Source organism: Haliotis cracherodii, unplaced genomic scaffold, assembly GCF_022045235.1.
Source record: "Haliotis cracherodii isolate W230 unplaced genomic scaffold, xgHalCrac1.p SCAF_32, whole genome shotgun sequence".
Classification (NCBI taxonomy): Eukaryota; Metazoa; Mollusca; class Gastropoda; order Lepetellida; family Haliotidae; genus Haliotis; species Haliotis cracherodii.
Window position 1 is genome coordinate 1987665 of NW_027266289.1, and position 24026 is coordinate 2011690.

The following is a 24026-nucleotide window of genomic DNA, read 5'->3' on the forward strand; positions in this document are numbered from 1 at the left end:
CCTGACTCTGCTCCTCCCTACTTATTGTGGCGACTGATTTTGCACAAATACCGTGCCTCTGATGTTTTGTTTGAATCATGACTAAAATCTTAAACAGGATAAACTTTTTATGTTTTCTTATTGTCAGAGGTGTCATCTTACAAACCTCATTCGTGTTTCTGGGTTTCAACTCAAATGCTCGTGGGACCAGTCATTGTAAAATATACAGAGGTTGCTTAACTTTTTTCTTTATGTATAAATGTAAACTATAGGGGTGATGAGAGGGTGGCACTTATGTGGCTAACTCAGTCACTCAGAGTTAGAATACCACCCGGTATACCACACAGAGATGACATAGCCAGTATTATGTCCTCTGCTGAAATAAGAAACATCAAATTAGAAATGTCATCCAAATACTCATCCATAATATAACAGGGTCGACAAGTTTAGAAAATGATTCTGTTGTTCTTCAATAGTAACATGATTTGCAATATTTGTATCTTTGCATTCAGTATATTTTCCATACTTTTCACCGACTTTTCTGCCTCCTTCCAAAACCGTTTCGGGCGGTCGGGTAGCCTAGTGGTTAAAGCGTTCGCTCCCGAAGCGATCACGCCGAAGACGCGGGTTCGATTCCCGACATGGGTACAATGTGTGAAGCCCATTTCTGGTGTCCCCCGCCGTGATATTGCTGGAATATTGCCAAAAGCGGTGTAAAGCCATACTCATTCACTCACTCCAAAACCGTTTCCTGGATTCAAGAATGGAACACGTGCCTCCTTCAAGCCACAATGACAAAATCTGGACTTCTGAACTCACCTATGTAACAATAAATGTAACTGTAACACAAAGAAAGTATATTTTGACATTCACTAAAGTCATTTAATGAAATGACACATTAATTCAGATGCACATGTACAATATGTACAATAAGGTTAGAGAAAGAACATCACATAATATAAACAGAATGAAAGGTACAAACATCACAGTAGCTGTTAACAGAAAAACGTTTTAGTTTGTCATTTTAACGCAACAAGGTAGAGGACAGCATCACCGTATTGAAAAGCTGGTAGTCGCTCGTCCAGCTGCGGTACTTTTTCTTCTTGGGTCTGAGTAAACCTTCCGACATCTCACCATCAAGTACACACTGATCCGCTAACATGCCCACACGTGGTAACTCTATATATATCAACGTCTTCAAGTACATTCCTCCAAAAGTTTCCAATATTACCGACTTGTATTAGGCACATGGGCAATAGACTGGTTGATGTTTGGGTTGTCTTGGAATGCAGTGAGGAGAGACCCCAGCTGTGGCCACCTTTCTATATGGACAGTCTGTAGTGGAACATACAGCGCTTGAACTGGCACTGGAACTCGGCTCTGACAGAATTCTGTGATGCGGTCTCAAAATCAGTGAAAACAAAATCTTAGTAGAAAGAGTGAGTATTGTCTCATGCTGCTTTTTAGGAGTATACCAGACAGGGGAGACCAGAAATAAGCTTCACACATTGTACCCGAGGTAAGTCGAACTCAGGTATTTGGCATGACGAGCGAACACTTTTACCACTAGGTACCCGCCCACTCCAGATCAAAGCAGAAAAGATAAACAGTTTGTTCTCGTCTTCGAAACGGTAAAGGAAGTCTTTCCTGTTTGTTGTTTTGTTGTAGATGTCGTTGATGCGGTAGTGGTAGCAGTCTTTGCTCTTAGTCAGTTACTTAATGACATGAAAGCTGTACAAGGTCGGTTTGGACATCTGCCTTGGAGGACTGTAGTTCTACAATTAAGATGATAATAATCAATAACATGCACTCATTTTGTATCGTCTAACTGAAAACTATAATAATATTACTATTCATTAGACATATAATTTGTTGATAGATTTATATCAATTATTTATTAATGAGGTAAAATGAGGTATGAGTGAGTTAGGTAAAATTTAAATTCCTCTTCAATATTTCAGCCTTATCGTTACTATCAAGGGGTAAACAATATAAATACATTTAGACGATATGAAAACCTGCAAATGGAGGACAGTTAACTAAATATACTTATTACAGAGAATTATTATGTATATATTCGCATTTGCGCTATATTGTGAAATAGAATACATTCAGTTTAAGAACTTACTGTTTAGCTCTCCTTGGTAGATTGCCGGTATTAGTCGATGTAATACTGTCTCCTTCACAGTGACAAGGAATGTTCCGACGGCGATATCACTATCAGCAGGAAGATGATGGATGTTTCTGTAGCTGCTGAAGAGGTGTTGATAGTTGTTGGACATCCAGCCTTACAACACTTCCAGTAAACAGTGCCCCGCCTTCTTGACCTCTTGATGTTCAACCCCTATACTATACAAAGGGCTCTGCTCAAGTCTTCTTTTATGTTCTATATTAAACTGGAATACCCTGCATATTTTAACGGTATATTCAGTAAAACACATAGTTTACTGATATATAACTGTTGGCAGGTGAACACAGTTTCCATACTGTCAATTGACGTGTCTTGACAGGACCATTCTGGTCAGCCTGTTTTAAAATAATCAATCAAAACATTTACAGATTGTAAATTTGAAATTACCGGACCGCCAGTTTATCCCCACTTGCCGACCAAGCACCCGCATCTTCCCTTAACCGTCTCTAACCCATGCAACGCAGAGAAAACAGAACCAAGACCGTTGGGGTGGGAAGCTGTTTGTGTAACAAGTACATGCCCCTGTAATCCAATCTCCAACACTGTGACCCATTTATATTCAAACACTCCAGGTGCGGGTGCAGAGTACTGCGAGGGCAATGTTATGTAGGTCAGCTTAGCGGAGAAAGTTGTGAGTGAGTGTTACAATCACTTCTACGAGAGGATGCTTACGTTACAGTGTGCGGACATGCCTTTGTGGCCACTGCACCACACACACACACACACACACACACATACACACACACACACACACACACACCACTATCACACACACACCACACAGCTACCAATGTCACTACCACCACCCTGCTACTACTGCTACTACTACTTCTACTACTACAATTAACACTTACTATTATGAGTCTCTTCAAGTTTTATAATTATCATATTTATTTAAATTCCTCATATTTACATTAACACAGTGGTTAACATACACGTCACTGATTCGTGTATGACAATCGCACAATGGCGGATTATGCCCAGATCAGTGTGGTGGATTTTCTGTTCCATACATGGACAGCGTTTAATGCACGAATATACTGTCACTACTTCTATTCCTGTTACTACTACTACTACTACTACTACTACTACTACTACTACTACTACTACTACAACTACTACTGCTTCTACTACTATGAGTATTATCTTGTACAAATTCGACTTTGCTCATCAAGTTTTATATCTATCATATTTATTTAAATTCATCATATTTACATTAAAACAGTTGGTTAACATACACATCACAGATTCGTGTATGACAATCGCACAACGGCGGACTGTGGCCAGATCAGTGTGGTGGAGTTTCTGATCCATGTATAGACACAGTGTCATGCATGACTCTAACAGTTCACCAACATCAGCAGGAAAATGAAAACAGTAAGAGCATAACCTGCTCCAGTCAAAAATGCCTTTTAAGGGCAATATTTACAAAAAAATATTTCCTCAAACATATTCATTGGCTGGTTTCTGTTTCGTCCCTTGCCCTGTGGTCTGTAGTCAAACAGTTTGATCTGTTGGCGATACATGAACAGCAACGCATCGTCGTGACCTCCACAGCAATGTGTGAACATTTCTTCTCGTGTGGTATGTATTTAGGTTTCATGTCTGTCAAACCCAAACCTAAATTAGAGGGCTTATCTCAGTATTCAGCTTTAATAATCACTCTTAGAGATTTAGTCAGAAATGGCATTTTCCATATCTCCACCGTGAAGGTCATTCTACAAAATGAATCAAAATTGTATAGCAGACATTTCTGGGATGAGCATTGAGCGTTTCAGTATCATGAACCATGCTGTTGTCACAAATGCAATAACTCTGTCATAAGCGTAAGATATAAAGAAAGAACACCCGCTCGAGAACGAATTATATGATGTTGCACATACCGCAGGCTTACATTATATAACATTTCAAAATGTGAAATCGAAATTCGTCGATGGATTTGCAAAGAAACCAATCACCCATGTAGTTTCACCATCACAGGCCTAATGCGTGTTTGGTTATAAAAATGAAACTTTCCGATTGATGTATGGAATGGCGACGGACAACGTATAACGACATCAGGTGATTTGAACTTTAAGATCAGGCAAACACAAAACAATTATGTTGTTTCCTGGTGAGGCATAAACATCGCACCAACCTCTCATTATGACTTTTCAATAACAACAGGATTTGTTAACGGAATTTCAAGAATTAAGGAACTCATTATCTGCTCCTGTGAGACTTCATAGGCCAACTGCAGAGGAGTGTATTGAAACTTAACAATTGACAGACGACAGACAACGCTTGATGCCACTAGGTCGCTATGACTCTTGTTTAGCCCCTTAATCCCGTGCGCTGGACAGGGAAACAACAAGTACAATCTCTTAAAGTATTTTAGTATGACGCAGCCGGGAATCGAACCCCGGACTTTCCACTCTCTACCACCAGACCACGGAGGCGGTCCAGATAATTTTGGGTGTCATCTACTGTTTAAATTGTTACATGTAAGGTCTTGCTATATTTGTTTCAGGATAACTGTTCGTTATTTTAACAATGCCCATGCAGCCATGTGATGCCTTTTTCCTTGTCGAGAGACTACAAGTTAGGCATCTTAAGTGCAATTAGCAGTTAGACCTTACAGCTTGTGTACTAGTTCTGCAATACACTTTTGACAGTTCGAGCAGTAAATACTGTGAAACAATCCGATGGATTGGGCACAAGTGACACACTTACGAGGCATTCTCATTTACTGTTATCTATTTGATTTCAGGATAAGGATGACTGTGTGGCTGATTCTGTGTCTTGCATCTTTGGTTATTTCTGCACAAGGTAAGACAAGAAAAGATTCTGTATTCTGCCTTCAACTTGTCACTCCATGCCACATGCAACATCTATGTACAGTGAACGGTATTGCTACACCTGTGTACAGTTTATGGTATTGCTACACCTGTGAACAGTGAATGATTTTGCTACATCTGTGTAGAGTGAATGGTATTGCTACACCTGTGTACAGTGAATGGTATTGCTATACCTATGTACAGTGAACGGTATTGCTACACCTGTGTACAGTGAATGGCATTGCTATACCTGTGTACAGTGAATGGTATAGCTACATCTGTGTAGAGTGAATGGTATTGCTACACCTGTGTACAGTGAATGGTATTGCTATACCTATGTATAGTGAACGGTATTGCTACACCTGTGTACAGTGAATGACATTGCTACACCTGTGTACAGTAAATGGTATTGCTACAGCTGTGTACAGTGAATGGTATGACTACACCTCTGTACAGTGAAGGGTATTGCTACACCTGTGTACAGTGAATGGTATTGCTACACTTGTGTACAGTGAATGGTATTGCTACATCTGTGTAGAGTGAATGATATTGCTACACCTGTGGACAGTGAAGGGTATTGCTACACCTGTGTACAGTGAAGGGTATTGCTACACCTATGTGCAGTGAATGTATTGCTATACCTGTGTACAGTGAATGGTATTGCTACATCTGTGTAGAGTGAATGATATTGCTACACCTGTGTACAGTGAATGGTATTGCTACATCTGTGTAGAGTGAATGGTATTGCTACAACTATGTACAGTGAATGGTATTGCTACACTTGTGTACAGTGAATGGTATTGCTATACCTTTGTACAGTGAATGGTATTGCTACACGTGTTTAGAGTGAATGTTTTTGTTACACCTGTGTACAGTAAATGGTATTGCTCCACATGTGTACAGTTAATGATATTGCTACACCTGTGTACAGTGAATGGTATTGCTATACCTGTGTACAGTGAATGGTATTGTTACACCTGTGTACAGTAAATGGTATTGCTACACATGTGTACAGTGAATGATATTGCTACACCTGTGTACAGTGAAAGGTATTGCTACACGTGTTTAGAGAGAATGGTATTGCTACACCTGTGTACAGTGAATGGTATTGCTACACCTGTGTACAGTGAATGGTATTGTTACACCTGTGTACAGTGAATGGTATTGCTACACGTGTTTAGAGTGAATGGTATTGCTACACCTGTGTACAGTGAATGGTATTCCTACACCTGTGTACAGTGAATGGTATTGTTATACCTGTGTACAGTGAATGGTATTGTTACACCTGTGTACAGTGAATGGTATTGCTACACGTGTTTAGAGTGAATGGTATTGCTACACCTGTGTACAGTGAATGGTATTCCTATACCTGTGTACAGTGAATGGTATTGTTTTGCCTTTGTAGAGTAAATGGAATTGCTACACCTGTGTACAGTGAATGGTATTGCTATACCAATGTACAGTGAATGGTATTGCTACACCTATGTACAGTGAATGGTATTACCCCACCTATGTACAGTGAATGGTATTGCTACACCTGTGTACAGTGAATGGTATTGCTATACCTGTGTACAGTGAATGGTATTGCTACACCTGTGTACAGTGAATGGTATTGCTATACTTGTGTACTGTGAATGGTATTGTTACACCTGTGTACAGTGAATGGTATTGCTATACCTGTGTACAGTGAATGATATTGCTACACCTGTGTACAGTGAATGGTATTGATATACCTGTGTACAGTAAATGGTATTGCTTCACATGTGTACAGTGAATGATATTGCTACACCTGTGTACAGTGAATGGTATTGCTACACGTGTTTAGAGTGAATGGTATTGCTACACCTGTGTACAGTGAATGGTATTGCTACAACTGTGTACAGTGAATGGTATTGTAACACCTGGGTACAGTAAAAGGTATTGCTACACCTGTGTACAGTGAATGGTGTTGCTATACCTGTGCACAGTGAATGTTATTGTTACACTTGTGTACAGTGAATGGTATTGCTACACCTGTGTACAGTGAAAGGTATTGCTACACCTGTGTACAGTGAATGGTATTGCTACATCTTTGTACAGTAAATAGAATTGCTACACCTATGTACAGTAAATGGTATTCCTAAACCTGTGTACAGTAAATGGTATTGCTACATATGCGTAGAGTGAATGGTATTGCTACACCTGTGTACAGTGAATGGTATTGCTACACGTGTTTAGAGTGAATGGTATTGCTACACCTGTGTACAATGAATGGTATTGCTACACCTGTGTACAGTGAATGGAATTGCTACACCTTTGTACAGTAAATGGTATTGCTACACCTGTGTACAGTAAATAGAATTGCTGCACCTATGTACAGTGAATGGTATTGCTAAACCTGTGTACAGTGAATGGTATTGCTACACCTGTGTACAGTGAATGGTATTGCTACACGTGTTTAGAGTGAATGGTATTGCTACACCTGTTTACAGTGAATGGTATTGCTACACCTGTGTACAGTGAATGGAATTGCTACACCTTTGTACAGTAAATGGAATTGCTACACCTATTTACAGTGAATGGTATTGCTATACCTATGTACAGTGAATGGTAATGCTACACCTATGTACAGTGAATGGTATTGCTACACCTATGTACAGTGAATGGTATTGCTACACATATGTAGAGTGAATGGTATTGCTATACCTATGTACATTGAACGGTATTGCTACACCTGTGTACAGAGAATGGTATTGCTACACCTGTGGACAGTGAATGATATTGCTATACCTATGTACAGTGAACGGTACTGCTACATGTGTGTACAGTGAACGGTATTGCTACACGTGTGCACAGTGAACGGTATTTCTACACCTATGTACAGTGAACGGTATTGCTATACCTGGGTACAGTGAATGGTATTGCCATACCTATGTACAGTGAACGGTATTGCTACACCTGTGTACAGTGAATGGTATTGCCCCAAATATGTACAGTGAATGGTATTGCTACACCTGTAGACAGTGAATGATATTGCTATACCTGTGTACACTGAATGGTATTGTTACACCTGTGTACACTGAATGGTATTGCTACAACTGTGTACAGTGAAAGGTATTGTAACACCTGGGTACAGTAAATGGTATTGCTAAACCTGTGTACAGTGAATGGTGTTGCTATACCTGTGTACAGTGAATGTTATTGTTACACTTGTGTACAGTGAATGGTATTGCTACACCTGTGTACAGTGAAAGGTATTGCTACACCTGTGTACAGTGAATGGTATTGCTACATCTTTGTACAGTAAATAGAATTGCTACACCTGTGTACAGTGAATGGTGTTGCTATACCTGTGTACAGTAAATGGTATTGCTAAACCTGTGTACAGTAAATGGTATTGCTAATATGCGTAGAGTGAATGGTATTGCTACACCTGTGTACAGTGAATGGTATTGCTACACGTGTTTAGAGTGAATGGTATTGCTACACCTGTGTACAGTGAATGGTATTGCTACACCTGTGTACAGTGATTGGAATTGCTACACCTTTGTACAGTAAATGGAATTGCTACACCTATTTACAGTGAATGGTATTGCTATACCTATGTACAGTGAATGGTAATGCTACACCTATGTACAGTGAATGGTATTGCTACACCTATGTACAGTGAATGGTATTGCTACACATATGTAGAGTGAATGGTATTGCTATACCTATGTACAGTGAACGGTATTGCTACACCTGTGTACAGTGAATGGTATTGCCCCACCTATGTACAGTGAATGGTATTGCTACACCTGTGGACAGTGAATGATATTGCTATACCTATGTACAGTGAACGGTACTGCTACATGTGTGTACAGTGAACGGTATTGCTACACGTGTGCACAGTGAACGGTATTGCTACACCTGGGTACAGTAAATGGTATTGCTACAACTATGTACAGTGAATGATATTGCTATACCTGTGTACAGTAAATGGTTTTGCTACACGTGTTTAGAATGAATGGTATTGCTACACCTGTGTACAGTGAATGGTATTGCTACACTTGGGTACAGTAAATGGTATTGCTACACCTGTGTACAATGAATGATATTGCTACACGTGTGTACAGTGAATGGTATTGCTACACCTGGGTACGTGAATGGTATTGCTACCCCTGGTACAGTGAATGGTATTGCTACACGTCTTTAGAGTGAATGGTATTGCTACACCTATGTACAGTGAATGGTATTGCTACACCTGTGTACAGTGAATGGTATTGTTACACCTGTGTACAGTAAATGGTATTGCTACACCTGTGTACAGTGAATGATATTGTTACACCTGTGTACAGTGAATGGTATTGCTATATCTTTGTACAGTAAATGGAATTGCTACATCTATGTACAGTGAATGGTATTGCTACACCTGTGTACAGTGAATGGTATTGCTACACGTGTTTAGAGTGAATGGTATTGCTACACCTGTGTACAGTGAATGGTATTGCTACACCTCTGTACAGGGAATGGTATTGCTACACCTTTGTACAGTAAATGGAATTGCTACACCTATGTACAGTGAATGGTATTGCTATACCTATGTACAGTGAATGGTATTGCTACACCTATGTACAGTGAATGGTATTGCTACACCTATGTATAGTGAATGGTATTGCTACACCTATATAGAGTAAATGGTATTGCTATACCTGTGTACAGTAAATGGTATTGCTACACGTGTTTAGAGTGAATGGTATTGCTATACCTGTGTACACTGAATGGTATTGTTACACCTGTGTACAGTGAATGGTATTGCTATACCTGTGTACAGTGAATGATATTGCTACACCTGTGTACTGTGAATGGTATTTATATACCTGTGTACAGTAAATGGTATTGCTTCACATGTGTACAGTGAATGATATTGCTACACATGTGTACAGTGAATGGTATTGGTACACGTTTTTAGAGTGAATGGTATTGCTACACCTTTGTACAGTGAATGGTATTGCTACACCTGTGTACAGTGAATGATATTGCTACACCTGGGTACAGTGAATGGTATTGGTACACGTGTTTAGAGTGAATGGTATTGCTACACCTGTGTACAGTGAATGGTATTGCTACACCTGTGTACAGTGAATGGTATCGCTACATCTTTGTACAGTAAATGGAATTGCTATACCTATGTACAGTGAAAGGTATTGCTAAACCTGTGTACAGTGAATGGTATTGCTACACATGCGTACAGTGAATGGTATTGCTACACCTGTGTACAGTGAATGGTATTGCTACACGTGTTTAGAGTGAATGGTATTGCTACACCTGTGTACAGTGAGTGGTATTGCTACACCTGTGTACAGTGAATCGTATTGCTACATCTTTGTACAGTAAATGGAATTGCTACACCTATGTACAGTGAATGGTATTGCTACATCTTTGTACAGTGAATGGTATTGCTACACCTATGTACAGTGAATGGTATTGCTACACCTATGTACATTGAATGGTATTGCTACACCTATGTACAGTGAATGGTATTGCTACACCTATGTAGAGTGAATGGTATTGCCATACCTATGTACAGTGAACGGTACTGCTACATGTGTGTACAGTGAATGGTATTGCTACACCTGTGTACAGTGAATCGTATTGCTACACCTTTGTACAGTAAATGGAATTGCTACACCTATGTACAGTGAATGGTATTTCTATACCTATGTACAGTGAATGGTATTGCTACACCTATGTACAGTGAATGGTATTGCTACACCTGTGTACAGTGAATGGTATTGCCCCACCTATGTACAGTGAATGGTATTGCTACACCTGTGGACAGTGAATGATATTGCTATACCTATGTACAGTGAACGGTACTGCTACATGTGTGTACAGTGAACGGTATTGCTACACGTGTGCACAGTGAACGGTATTGCTACACCTATGTACAGTGAACGGTATTGCTATACCTGGGTACAGTGAATGGTATTGCTATACCTGTGTACAGTGAATGGAACTGCTACACCTATGTACAGTGAATGATATTGCTACACCTGTGCACTGTGAATGGTATTGCCACACCTGTGTACAGTGAATGGTGTTGCTATACCTGTGTACAGTGAATGTTATTGTTACACCTGTGTACAGTGAATGGTATTGCTACACGTGTTTAGAGTGAATGGTATTGCTACACCTTTGTACAGTGAATGGTATTGCTACACCTGTGTACAGTGAATGGTATTGCTACATCTTTGTACAGTAAATGGAATTGCTACACCTATGTACAGTGAATGGTATTGCTAAACCTGTGTACAGTGAATGGTATTGCTACACATGCGTACAGTGAATGGTTTTGCTACACCTGTGTACAGTGAATGGTATTGCTACACGTGTTTAGAGTGAATGGTATTGCTACACCTGTGTACAGTGAATGGTATTGCTACACCTGTGTACAGTGAATGGTATTGCTACATCTTTGTACAGTAAATGGAATTGCTACACCTATGTACAGTGAATGGTATTGCTACACCTATGTACAGTGAATGGTATTGCTACACCTATGTAGAGTGAATGGTATTGCCATACCTATTTACAGTGAACGGTACTGCTACATGTGTGTACAGTGAATGGTATTGCTACACCTGTGTACAGTGAATCGTATTGCTACACCTTTGTACAGTAAATGGAATTGCTACACCTATGTACAGTGAATGGTATTTCTATACCTATGTACAGTGAATGGTATTTCTATACCTATGTACAGTGAATGGTATTGCTACACCTATGTACAGTGAATGGTATTGCTACACCTGTGTACAGTGAATGGTATTGCCCCACCTATGTACAGTGAATGGTATTGCTACACCTGTGGACAGTGAATGATATTGCTATACCTATGTACAGTGAACGGTACTGCTACATGTGTGTACAGTGAACGGTATTGCTACACGTGTGCACAGTGAACGGTACTGCAACATATGTGTACAGTGAACGGTATTGCTATACCTGGGTACAGTGAATGGTACTGCTACACCTGTGTACAGTGAATGATATTGCTACACCTGTGCACTGTGAATGGTATTGCTATACCTGGGTGCAGTAAATGGTATTGCTATACCTGTGTACAGTGAATGGTACTGCTACACCTATGTACAGTGAATGATATTGATACACCTGTGCACTGTGAATGGTATTGCTACATCTGGGTACAGTAAATGGTATTGCTACACCTGTGTACAGTGAATGATATTGCTACACCTGGGTACGTGAATGGTATTGCTACCCCTGGTACAGTGAATGGTATTGCTACACCTTTGTACAGTAAATGGAATTGCTACACCTATGTACAGTGAATGGTATTTCTATACCTATGTACAGTGAATGGTATTGCTACACCTATGTACAGTGAATGGTATTGCTACACCTATGTACAGTGAATGGTATTGCTACACCTATGTAGAGTGAATGGTATTGCCATACCTATGTACAGTGAACGGTATTGCTACACCTGTGTACAGTGAATGGTATTGCCCCACCTATGTACAGTGAATGGTATTGCTACACCTGTGGACAGTGAATGATATTGCTATACCTATGTACAGTGAACAGTACTGCTACATGTGTGTACAGTGAACGGTATTGCTACACGTGTGCACAGTGAACGGTATTGCTACACCTATGTACAGTGAACGGTATTGCTATACCTGGGTACAGTGAATGGTACTGCTACACCTGTGTACAGTGAATGATATTGCTACACCTGTGCACTGTGAATGGTATTGCTATACCTGGGTACAGTAAATGGTATTGCTATACCTGTGTACAGTGAATGGTACTGCTACACCTATGTACAGTGAATGGTATTGCTACACCTGTGCACTGTGAATGGTATTGCTACACCTGGGTACAGTAAATGGTATTGCTACACCTATGTACAGTGAATGATATTGCTACACATGGGTACAGTGAATGGTATTGCTACACCTGTGTACAGTGAATGGCATTGCTACACGTGTTTAGAGTGAATGGTATTGCTACACCTGTGTACAGTTTATGGTATTGCTACACCTGTGTACAGTGAAAAGGAATTTCTACACCTTTGTACAGTAAATGGAATTGCTACACCTATGTACAGTGAATGGTATTTCTATACCTATGTACAGTGAATGGTATTTCTATACCTATGTACAGTGAATGGTATTGCTACACCTATGTACAGTGAATGGTATTGCTACACCTATGTACAGTGAATGGTATCGCTACACCTATGTACAGTGAATGATATTGCCACACCTGTGCACTGTGAATGGTATTGCTACACCTGGGTACAGTAAATGGTATTGCTACACCTGTGTACAGTGAATGATATTGCTACACCTGGGTACGTGAATGGTATTGCTACACCTGGTACAGTAAATGGTATTGCTACACGTGTTTCGAGTGAATGGTATTGCTACACCTATGTACAGAGAATGGTATTGCTACAATTGTGTACAGTGAATGGTATTGTTACAACTGTGTACCGTAAATGGTATTGCTACACCTGTGTACAGTGAATGGTATTGTTACACCTGTGTACAGTAAATGGTATTGCTACACCTGTGTACAGTGAATGGTGTTGCTATACCTGTGTACAGTAAATGGTATTGTTACACCTGTGTACAGTGAATGGTATTGCTACACGTGTTTAGAGTGAATGGTATTGCTACACCTGTGTACAGTGAATGGTATTGCTACACCTGTGTACAGTGAATGGTATTGCAACATCTTTGTACAGTAAATGGAATTGCTACACCTATGTACAGTGAATGGTATTGCTACACCTGTGTACAGTGAATGGTATTGCTACACCTGTGTAGAGTGAATGATATTGCTACACCTGTGTACAGTGAATGGTATTGCTATACCAATGTACAGTGAATGGTATTCCTACACCTGTGTACAGTGAATGGTATTGTTACACCTTTGTACAGTAAATGGAATTGCTACACCTATGTACAGTGAATGGTATTGCTATACCAATGTACAGTGAATGGTATTGCTACACCTATGTACAGTGAATGGTATTACCCCACCTATGTACAGTGAATGGTATTGCTACACCTGTGTACAGTGAATGGTATTGCTATACCTGTGTACAGTGAATGGTATTGCTACACCTGTGCACTGTGAATGGTATTGCTACATCTGGGTACACTGAATGGTATTGCTATACCTGTGTACAGTGAATGATATTGCTACACCTGTGTACAGTGAATGGTATTGATATGCCTGTGTACAGTAAATGGTATTGCTTCACATGTGTACAGTGAATGATATTGCTACACCTGTGTACAGTGAATGGTATTGCTACACGTGTTTAGAGTGAACGGTATTGCTACACCTTTGTACAGTGAATGGTATTGCTACACCTGTGTACAGTGAATGATATTGCTACACCTGGGTACAGTGAATGGTATTGGTACACGTGTTTAGAGTGAATGGTATTGCTACACCTGTGTACAGTGAATGGTATTGCTACACCTGTGTACAGTGAATGGTATCGCTACATCTTTGTACAGTAAATGGAATTGCTATACCTATGTACAGTGAAAGGTATTGCTAAACCTGTGTACAGTGAATGGTATCGCTACATCTTTGTACAGTAAATGGAATTGCTATACCTATGTACAGTGAAAGGTATTGCTAAACCTGTGTACAGTGAATGGTATTGCTACACATGCGTACAGTGAATGGTATTGCTACACCTGTGTACAGTGAATGGTATTGCTACACGTGTTTAGAGTGAATGGTATTGCTACACCTGTGTACAGTGAGTGGTATTGCTACACCTGTGTACAGTGAATCGTATTGCTACATCTTTGTACAGTAAATGGAATTGCTACACCTATGTACAGTGAATGGTATTGCTACATCTTTGTACAGTGAATGGTATTGCTACACCTATGTACAGTGAATGGTATTGCTACACCTATGTACATTGAATGGTATTGCTACACCTATGTACAGTGAATGGTATTGCTACACCTATGTAGAGTGAATGGTATTGCCATACCTATGTACAGTGAACGGTACTGCTACATGTGTGTACAGTGAATGGTATTGCTACACCTGTGTACAGTGAATCGTATTGCTACACCTTTGTACAGTAAATGGAATTGCTACACCTATGTACAGTGAATGGTATTTCTATACCTATGTACAGTGAATGGTATTTCTACACCTATGTACAGTGAATGGTATTGCTACACCTGTGTACAGTGAATGGTATTGCCCCACCTATGTACAGTGAATGGTATTGCTACACCTGTGGACAGTGAATGATATTGCTATACCTATGTACAGTGAACGGTACTGCTACATGTGTGTACAGTGAACGGTATTGCTACACGTGTGCACAGTGAACGGTATTGCTACACCTATGTACAGTGAACGGTATTGCTATACCTGGGTACAGTGAATGGTATTGCTATACCTGTGTACAGTGAATGGAACTGCTACACCTATGTACAGTGAATGATATTGCTACACCTGTGCACTGTGAATGGTATTGCCACACCTGTGTACAGTGAATGGTGTTGCTATACCTGTGTACAGTGAATGTTATTGTTACACCTGTGTACAGTGAATGGTATTGCTACACGTGTTTAGAGTGAATGGTATTGCTACACCTTTGTACAGTGAATGGTATTGCTACACCTGTGTACAGTGAATGGTATTGCTACATCTTTGTACAGTAAATGGAATTGCTACACCTATGTACAGTGAATGGTATTGCTAAACCTGTGTACAGTGAATGGTATTGCTACACATGCGTACAGTGAATGGTTTTGCTACACCTGTGTACAGTGAATGGTATTGCTACACGTGTTTAGAGTGAATGGTATTGCTACACCTGTGTACAGTGAATGGTATTGCTACACCTGTGTACAGTGAATCGTATTGCTACATCTTTGTACAGTAAATGGAATTGCTACACCTATGTACAGTGAATGGTATTGCTACACCTATGTACAGTGAATGGTATTGCTACACCTATGTAGAGTGAATGGTATTGCCATACCTATGTACAGTGAACGGTACTGCTACATGTGTGTACAGTGAATGGTATTGCTACACCTGTGTACAGTGAATCGTATTGCTACACCTTTGTACAGTAAATGGAATTGCTACACCTATGTACAGTGAATGGTATTTCTATACCTATGTACAGTGAATGGTATTTCTATACCTATGTACAGTGAATGGTATTGCTACACCTATGTACAGTGAATGGTATTGCTACACCTGTGTACAGTGAATGGTATTGCCCCACCTATGTACAGTGAATGGTATTGCTACACCTGTGGACAGTGAATGATATTGCTATACCTATGTACAGTGAACGGTACTGCTACATGTGTGTACAGTGAACGGTATTGCTACACGTGTGCACAGTGAACGGTACTGCAACATATGTGTACAGTGAACGGTATTGCTATACCTGGGTACAGTGAATGGTACTGCTACACCTGTGTACAGTGAATGATATTGCTACACCTGTGCACTGTGAATGGTATTGCTATACCTGGGTGCAGTAAATGGTATTGCTATACCTGTGTACAGTGAATGGTACTGCTACACCTATGTACAGTGAATGATATTGATACACCTGTGCACTGTGAATGGTATTGCTACATCTGGGTACAGTAAATGGTATTGCTACACCTGTGTACAGTGAATGATATTGCAACACCTGGGTACGTGAATGGTATTGCTACCCCTGGTACAGTGAATGGTATTGCTACACCTTTGTACAGTAAATGGAATTGCTACACCTATGTACAGTGAATGGTATTTCTATACCTATGTACAGTGAATGGTATTGCTACACCTATGTACAGTGAATGGTATTGCTACACCTATGTACAGTGAATGGTATTGCTACACCTATGTACAGTGAATGGTATTGCCATACCTATGTACAGTGAACGGTATTGCTACACCTGTGTACAGTGAATGGTATTGCCCCACCTATGTACAGTGAATGGTATTGCTACACCTGTGGACAGTGAATGATATTGCTATACCTATGTACAGTGAACAGTACTGCTACATGTGTGTACAGTGAACGGTATTGCTACACGTGTGCACAGTGAACGGTATTGCTACACCTATGTACAGTGAACGGTATTGCTATACCTGGGTACAGTGAATGGTACTGCTACACCTGTGTACAGTGAATGATATTGCTACACCTGTGCACTGTGAATGGTATTGCTATACCTGGGTACAGTAAATGGTATTGCTATACCTGTGTACAGTGAATGGTACTGCTACACCTATGTACAGTGAATGGTATTGCTACACCTGTGCACTGTGAATGGTATTGCTACACCTGGGTACAGTAAATGGTATTGCTACACCTATGTACAGTGAATGATATTGCTACACATGGGTACAGTGAATGGTATTGCTACACCTGTGTACAGTGAATGGTATTGCTACACGTGTTTAGAGTGAATGGTATTGCTACACCTGTGTACAGTGAAAAGGAATTTCTACACCTTTGTACAGTAAATGGAATTGCTACACCTATGTACAGTGAATGGTATTTCTATACCTATGTACAGTGAATGGTATTTCTATACCTATGTACAGTGAATGGTATTGCTACACCTATGTACAGTGAATGGTATTGCTACACCTATGTACAGTGAATGGTATTGCTACACCTATGTACAGTGAATGATATTGCCACACCTGTGCACTGTGAATGGTATTGCTACACCTGGGTACAGTAAATGGTATTGCTACACCTGTGTACAGTGAATGATATTGCTACACCTGGGTACGTGAATGGTATTGCTACACCTGGTACAGTAAATGGTATTGCTACACGTGTTTCGAGTGAATGGTATTGCTACACCTATGTACAGTGAATGGTATTGCTACAATTGTGTACAGTGAATGGTATTGTTACAACTGTGTACCGTAAATGGTATTGCTACACCTGTGTACAGTGAATGGTATTGTTACACCTGTGTACAGTAAATGGTATTGCTACACCTGTGTACAGTGAATGGTGTTGCTATACCTGTGTACAGTAAATGGTATTGTTACACCTGTGTACAGTGAATGGTATTGCTACACGTGTTTAGAGTGAATGGTATTGCTACACCTGTGTACAGTGAATGGTATTGCTACACCTGTGTACAGTGAATGGTATTGCAACATCTTTGTACAGTAAATGGAATTGCTACACCTATGTACAGTGAATGGTATTGCTACACCTGTGTACAGTGAATGGTATTGCTACACCTGTGTAGAGTGAATGATATTGCTACACCTGTGTACAGTGAATGGTATTGCTATACCAATGTACAGTGAATGGTATTCCTACACCTATGTACAGTGAATGGTATTGCTATACCAATGTACAGTGAATGGTATTGCTACACCTATGTACAGTGAATGGTATTACCCCACCTATGTACAGTGAATGGTATTGCTACACCTGTGTACAGTGAATGGTATTGCTATACCTGTGTACAGTGAATGGTATTGCTACACCTGTGCACTGTGAATGGTATTGCTACATCTGGGTACACTGAATGGTATTGCTATACCTGTGTACAGTGAATGATATTGCTACACCTGTGTACAGTGAATGGTATTGATATGCCTGTGTACAGTAAATGGTATTGCTTCACATGTGTACAGTGAATGATATTGCTACACCTGTGTACAGTGAATGGTATTGCTACACGTGTTTAGAGTGAATGGTATTGCTACACCTGTGTACAGTGAATGATATTGCTACACCTGTGTACAGTGAATGGTATTGTTACACCTGTGTACAGTGAAAGGTATTGCTACACGTGTTTAGAGTGAATGGTATTGCTACACCTGTGTACAGTGAATGATATTTCTACACGTGTTTAGAGTGAATGGTATTGCTACACGTGTTTAGAGTGAATGGTATTGCTACACCTGTGTACAGTGAATGGTGTTGCTATACCTGTGTACAGTGAATGTTATTGTTACACCTGTGTACAGTGAATGGTATTGCTACACGTGTTTAGAGTGAATGGTATTGCTACACCTGTTTACAGTGAATGGTATTGCTACACCTGTGTACAGTGAATGGTATTGCTACATCTTTGTACAGTAAATGGAATTGCTACACCTATGTACAGTGAATGGTATTGCTAAACCTGTGTACAGTGAATGGTATTGCTACACGTGTTTGGAGTGAATGGTATTGCTACACCTGTGTACAGTGAATGTTATTGCTACACCTGTGTACAGTGAATGGTATTGCTACACCTTTGTACAGTAAATGGAATTGCTATACCTATGTACAGTGAATGTTATTGCTACACCTGTGTTCTTTATATGTTATTGCTACACCTAGGATACATGAGAACTTAAAGCATCATTTCTGCTGTTGGCATGTCGTATGTTATGTTTCACTTCAAAATATGTATGATGTGTGCATTAAAGATTCACATGACCGCATGTTTGCTAACATGTCAAACACATAGAAATAATATTATTTTACGATCATTTCAGGCGACCAGTGCAAGGACAACCAGCACTGTTCCGACTGTGACAGAAGTACAGGACGTTGCCTCACAGAATGTGACACTGGGTATTTTGAGGATATGTGCAGTTCACTGTGCAGCAAGAACTGCAAAAAACGCTCATGTCAGTTGTCAGGCTCTGGCATTGGTGTTTGCACTGAGGGTTGTGTCCCCGGATATCAAGGCGCCAGCTGCATCATACCATGTGACAGTCCAGGAGGTGACTGTACAGCATGTCCAGGTGGTTGTGATGGAGGATATTGTCAGCTGGGCTCCTCCTGTGTGTCTGGATGTGTAGACTCCTACTACGGGACTGACTGTAAGACGTGTTCAAGTAGATGTAAGTTCTGCAACAGGATGATAGGATTGTGCAAGGAATGCCGCCCTGAATATTTTGGTCCAAACTGTGCGTATTCCTGTGATCACTGCCTGCGATCCTGTGCACATGAATGCACAGAGGGCTGTCGTCCTGGATTGTATGGCACTTTCTGCAACAAGAAGTGCAGTGAAAAGTGTAGACCAAACACCGCCAGTTCTACTGACAACAATCTCCTTTCACCAAAGGCTGATTTACGTGTCTGTCTCAGGGCGAGTGGAGATTGCATCCATGGATGTCGAGACGGATGGTTTGGTCCACAGTGCTCTTCTCCATGCAGTCCTAACTGCGCCAATAAACGATGCAAGTCTACAGGTGACTGTGTAGATGGTTGTGTACCTGGACACTTTGGCAGAGACTGTAAACCCTGTCCTGTCAACTGCCTTCACAACATGTGTCACTCGGACAGCGGGAAGTGTACAGACGGATGTACACGTGGCTTCTATGGTGGACTCTGCCAGAACACGTGTGAAGTGTGTCTTGATGGTGTCTGTGATCAGAAGACTGGTTCCTGCACCAATGGCTGCCACCTCACTGGACAAACGTGTGATTCTACCTGCACGTTCAACTGTTCTATAGCGGAATGTCTGAGAGTGGAACATTGCAACCAAGGTAACTATAGTACTACAATTCTTCCTGGTTTACCAGTGGCCTAAATCTGTAATCAGTTCAGTTATTTTGCTATATGAAACTCCAATACAACAATTTTCTTAAAACTTACAGAGGACACCAGTAGAAGACACAGTGGCGTACAACTAGCTACCCTACTGACATCGCTATTGTTTCTGGTGGTTGGCAGCGTGGTGTCAGTGACGATCTGTTGCCGCGGGCGTGTTAGGATGCTAGGGTGAGTGATATTCACAGTATACCTTTTCTGTATCCTTGCTCACACGGACAGTAACACGCGGTGTTAGTAGATATGTATGGGTCGTCAACAGGGGTAAGCGTTACAGTTATATAATGGTTGCCGGTAAAGCAACCGTGCAATGGCCACACAAGGGAATGGATTTTAAGGACTCTTTTGAGAAGAAGTCGTCTAAGATGTTTTCTTTTGTATGAGCAAATATGATATTGCTTCCTGGTAATAGAGCTACTGTATAATAATGGTGTTACAGCTCACTTGTGATACAGCTGCTGTATATATTCAAGACGCTATAGCTCCCTGGGGATACGGCTTCTGTATATATTCATGACATCATAAATTCGTGGTGATACAGCTACTGTAAATATATATGACGCTAAAGCTTCCTGGTGATACAGATGAAAAAGTTTCAAATTATATTACTGACGTTATAGCTCCATGGTGATTCAGCTGCTGCATGCATTTATGACGTTATGGCTTCCTAGTGATAGAGGTACTCTATACATTCATAACGTTATAGCTTCCTGGTGATAGAGCTACCGTATATATTCATGACATGATATCTCCACGATGCAAAATCTTCTGATTATATTCATGACATTATATCTTTACGATGCAAAGTCTTCTGACTATATTCATGACATTATATCTTTACGATGCAAAATCTTCTGACTATATTCATGACATTATATCTTTATGATGCAAAATCTTCTGATTATATTCATGACATTATATCTCCACGATGCAAAATCTTCTGATTATATTCATGACATTATATCTTTACGATGCAAAATCTTCTGACTTTATTCATGACGTTTTATCTTCATGGTGATAGAGCTACTCTCTATATTCATGACATTAAATGGTTCCTGGTGATGCATTTACTTAATATGTTCAAGACGTTATACCTTTTCTGGTGATATAGCTATGTTCTATGTTCATGACGTTATAGCCCCACGATTAAAAAGCTACTTTTCATATTCCCGACGTTGTATCTACCTGGCAATTCAGCCACTGTATATATTCATGACGTTATAGCTTCCTGGTGCTACAGTTACTGTATATATTCATGACGTTATAGCTTCCAGGTGATATAGCTACTGTAAATTCATGACGTAATAGCTTCCAGGTGTTACAGCTACTGTATATATTCATAACGTTACAGCTCCTTGGTGCTATACATAATTCATATATTCTTGACGTTATAACTTCCTGGTGTTATAGCTGCTGTATATATTCACAACATTCTAGGTTTCTGGTGATATACCTTCTGTATATATTCATGACGTGATACCTTCTTAGTGATTTATATAGTGTATTAAGTGACGACGTTTAACATTTCTGGTGATCATGATATAGCTAGTGTATATATTTACGATGGAAGACAGAATTCATGTAGTTGTGATACTTCCTGTTTCCGTATCTTGGACACGTACATGTTGTAGGGTTTATACAAATGTAGATATAACTGAGGTGCATAGTGAACTCATCCCTTGTTTCTTCAGAGAAAGGCCATGGCGTTAGACAGCAAACAAACTTATGCATATGTTCTCTTTCACAGACAGCCCACAATACAGGGAATAATTCCACATGAAGCACCACTTCATGGGGACCAGGTACCCCCGGACTACTGTGAAATCAGAGACGAAGACGTCAACATCGAGCTGCCAGGGATAAGAGGAGACGACTCGGTATCTAGAGCTGCTCCTGTCATGCCTGTTCTGGCAGACTGCTTTGCACCAGACTGCGATAGTGCCGTCAATGATGCTGCTACGTCAGAGGAGTCAGGTGTTGACGAGAACACATACACTCACCTCGTGCGACCAGTTGTTGTGGATGTTCCGGAAACAGTAGTGAACTATGTATCTCCAATCGAGGAGTGATACAATGTAACCACTACATGCTCAGTTTACAACGGATTTGCATTTTGGTATCAAGTTAAAACTGAAGTAATTGATCAAAATTGAACAAAACCCAACATAGAAAAAAAAACATGTATAGAAACAACTCTAAATCATAATTTATTCCTCATGATTATTTGAAGCAGTTCAATATAGAAGGGCGTTCCATGTTTCAAGTAAGAAATGTTTGATTTTATCATACTGTCAATCCTTTTGAAAAAATCTGAAAAATTACGTGTCATGATTTTCATTTTACTTTGCTGGTTCAGTTACTTTGTTAAAACTGTCATTTGACATTTCATTTCTTGAGCAAAATGCAATAATTATCAACATATATATCGACATTAGACAGACGTTTTGGGTATTGTTCATCAAACCCCTCCTTCCTGTCTCGTCACGATATGGCTGCAATATTGCCGATGTGACGTTAAATATTAACTCACTCACTCACCTCCTTCATGTACCCTATACAAGCCCCTGTATTCCTAATTACTGATTGTCACTGACAAGAAGAGTCAATCCGGCCTGTGGCTGCAAAGATGCCTCTGACTATTGACACCATCTACACTGTAAAGGTCACGTGCTAGCTACAGTCGCAACCTGCTTGATATACTACAGTCTCCACGCCTCGGGATGAACGTTTTCCGAGACAGTTTCCTTGTGTGTATACTTTGCCTCGCCGTTGATATTAATAATTATTTCCGGGTATGAGTAGGTGTATAACGCTATTGATATGACCACGTGAGTACCTCGTCTGCTGTTGCTGACTGATGATTTGTCACGACAATTATGTGACATGTTTTCTCCTTTGCATTTTTACACCACTGATTGTCGTCGCTATGTGCCAAACACGTTACAGAATGGATTTATTTGTTTTATTTTTCTAATTGCTACATTTGTTTGTTGGTTTTTGAAGTTCCAGGGATGACAACATCTCAACAGTTAACCTCTCGTTTGACTTGTACAGGATTTACAATTTTCTATTTTAAACAGACGATTCATAGACAGCATCAAGAGTGACTATTGTTTTTCTATGGACTACTAATGGCTAGTGAGTTTAATCATAATGCAGTCTGGTGAATGTCATCATAATCCATAGTGGTGAATGTCAGCATGATGTTGGCTAGCGAATAAACATCATAAAACATGAATGTCAACATAATTAAATCTAGAGAATATCATCATCATCATCGAGGCTAGTAACTATCATCTTAATGCGGGATAGTAAATGCCATGATACTCCAGCCTAGAGTATGTCATCATAATGCAGGATAGTGAATGTAATCATAATGAAGGATAGTCAATACCATAATACTCCAGGCTAGTGAATGTCATCATAATGCAGGATAGTGAATGTAATCATAATGAAGGATAGT

General features: G+C 40.1%; 1 protein-coding gene across 1 annotated transcript; it reads left to right on the forward strand.

Moving 5' to 3' along the window:
- The first annotated feature begins 4926 nt into the window (after positions 1-4926).
- LOC139477253 (multiple epidermal growth factor-like domains protein 10) lies at positions 4927-22632 on the forward strand. Its single transcript, XM_071259804.1, has 4 exons — positions 4927-4978; positions 19501-20499; positions 20611-20734; positions 22311-22632. The coding sequence occupies exons 1-4, from the start codon at positions 4927-4929 to the stop codon at positions 22630-22632; spliced, it is 1497 nt and encodes a 498-aa protein (XP_071115905.1).
- Positions 22633-24026: the final 1394 nt, after the last annotated feature.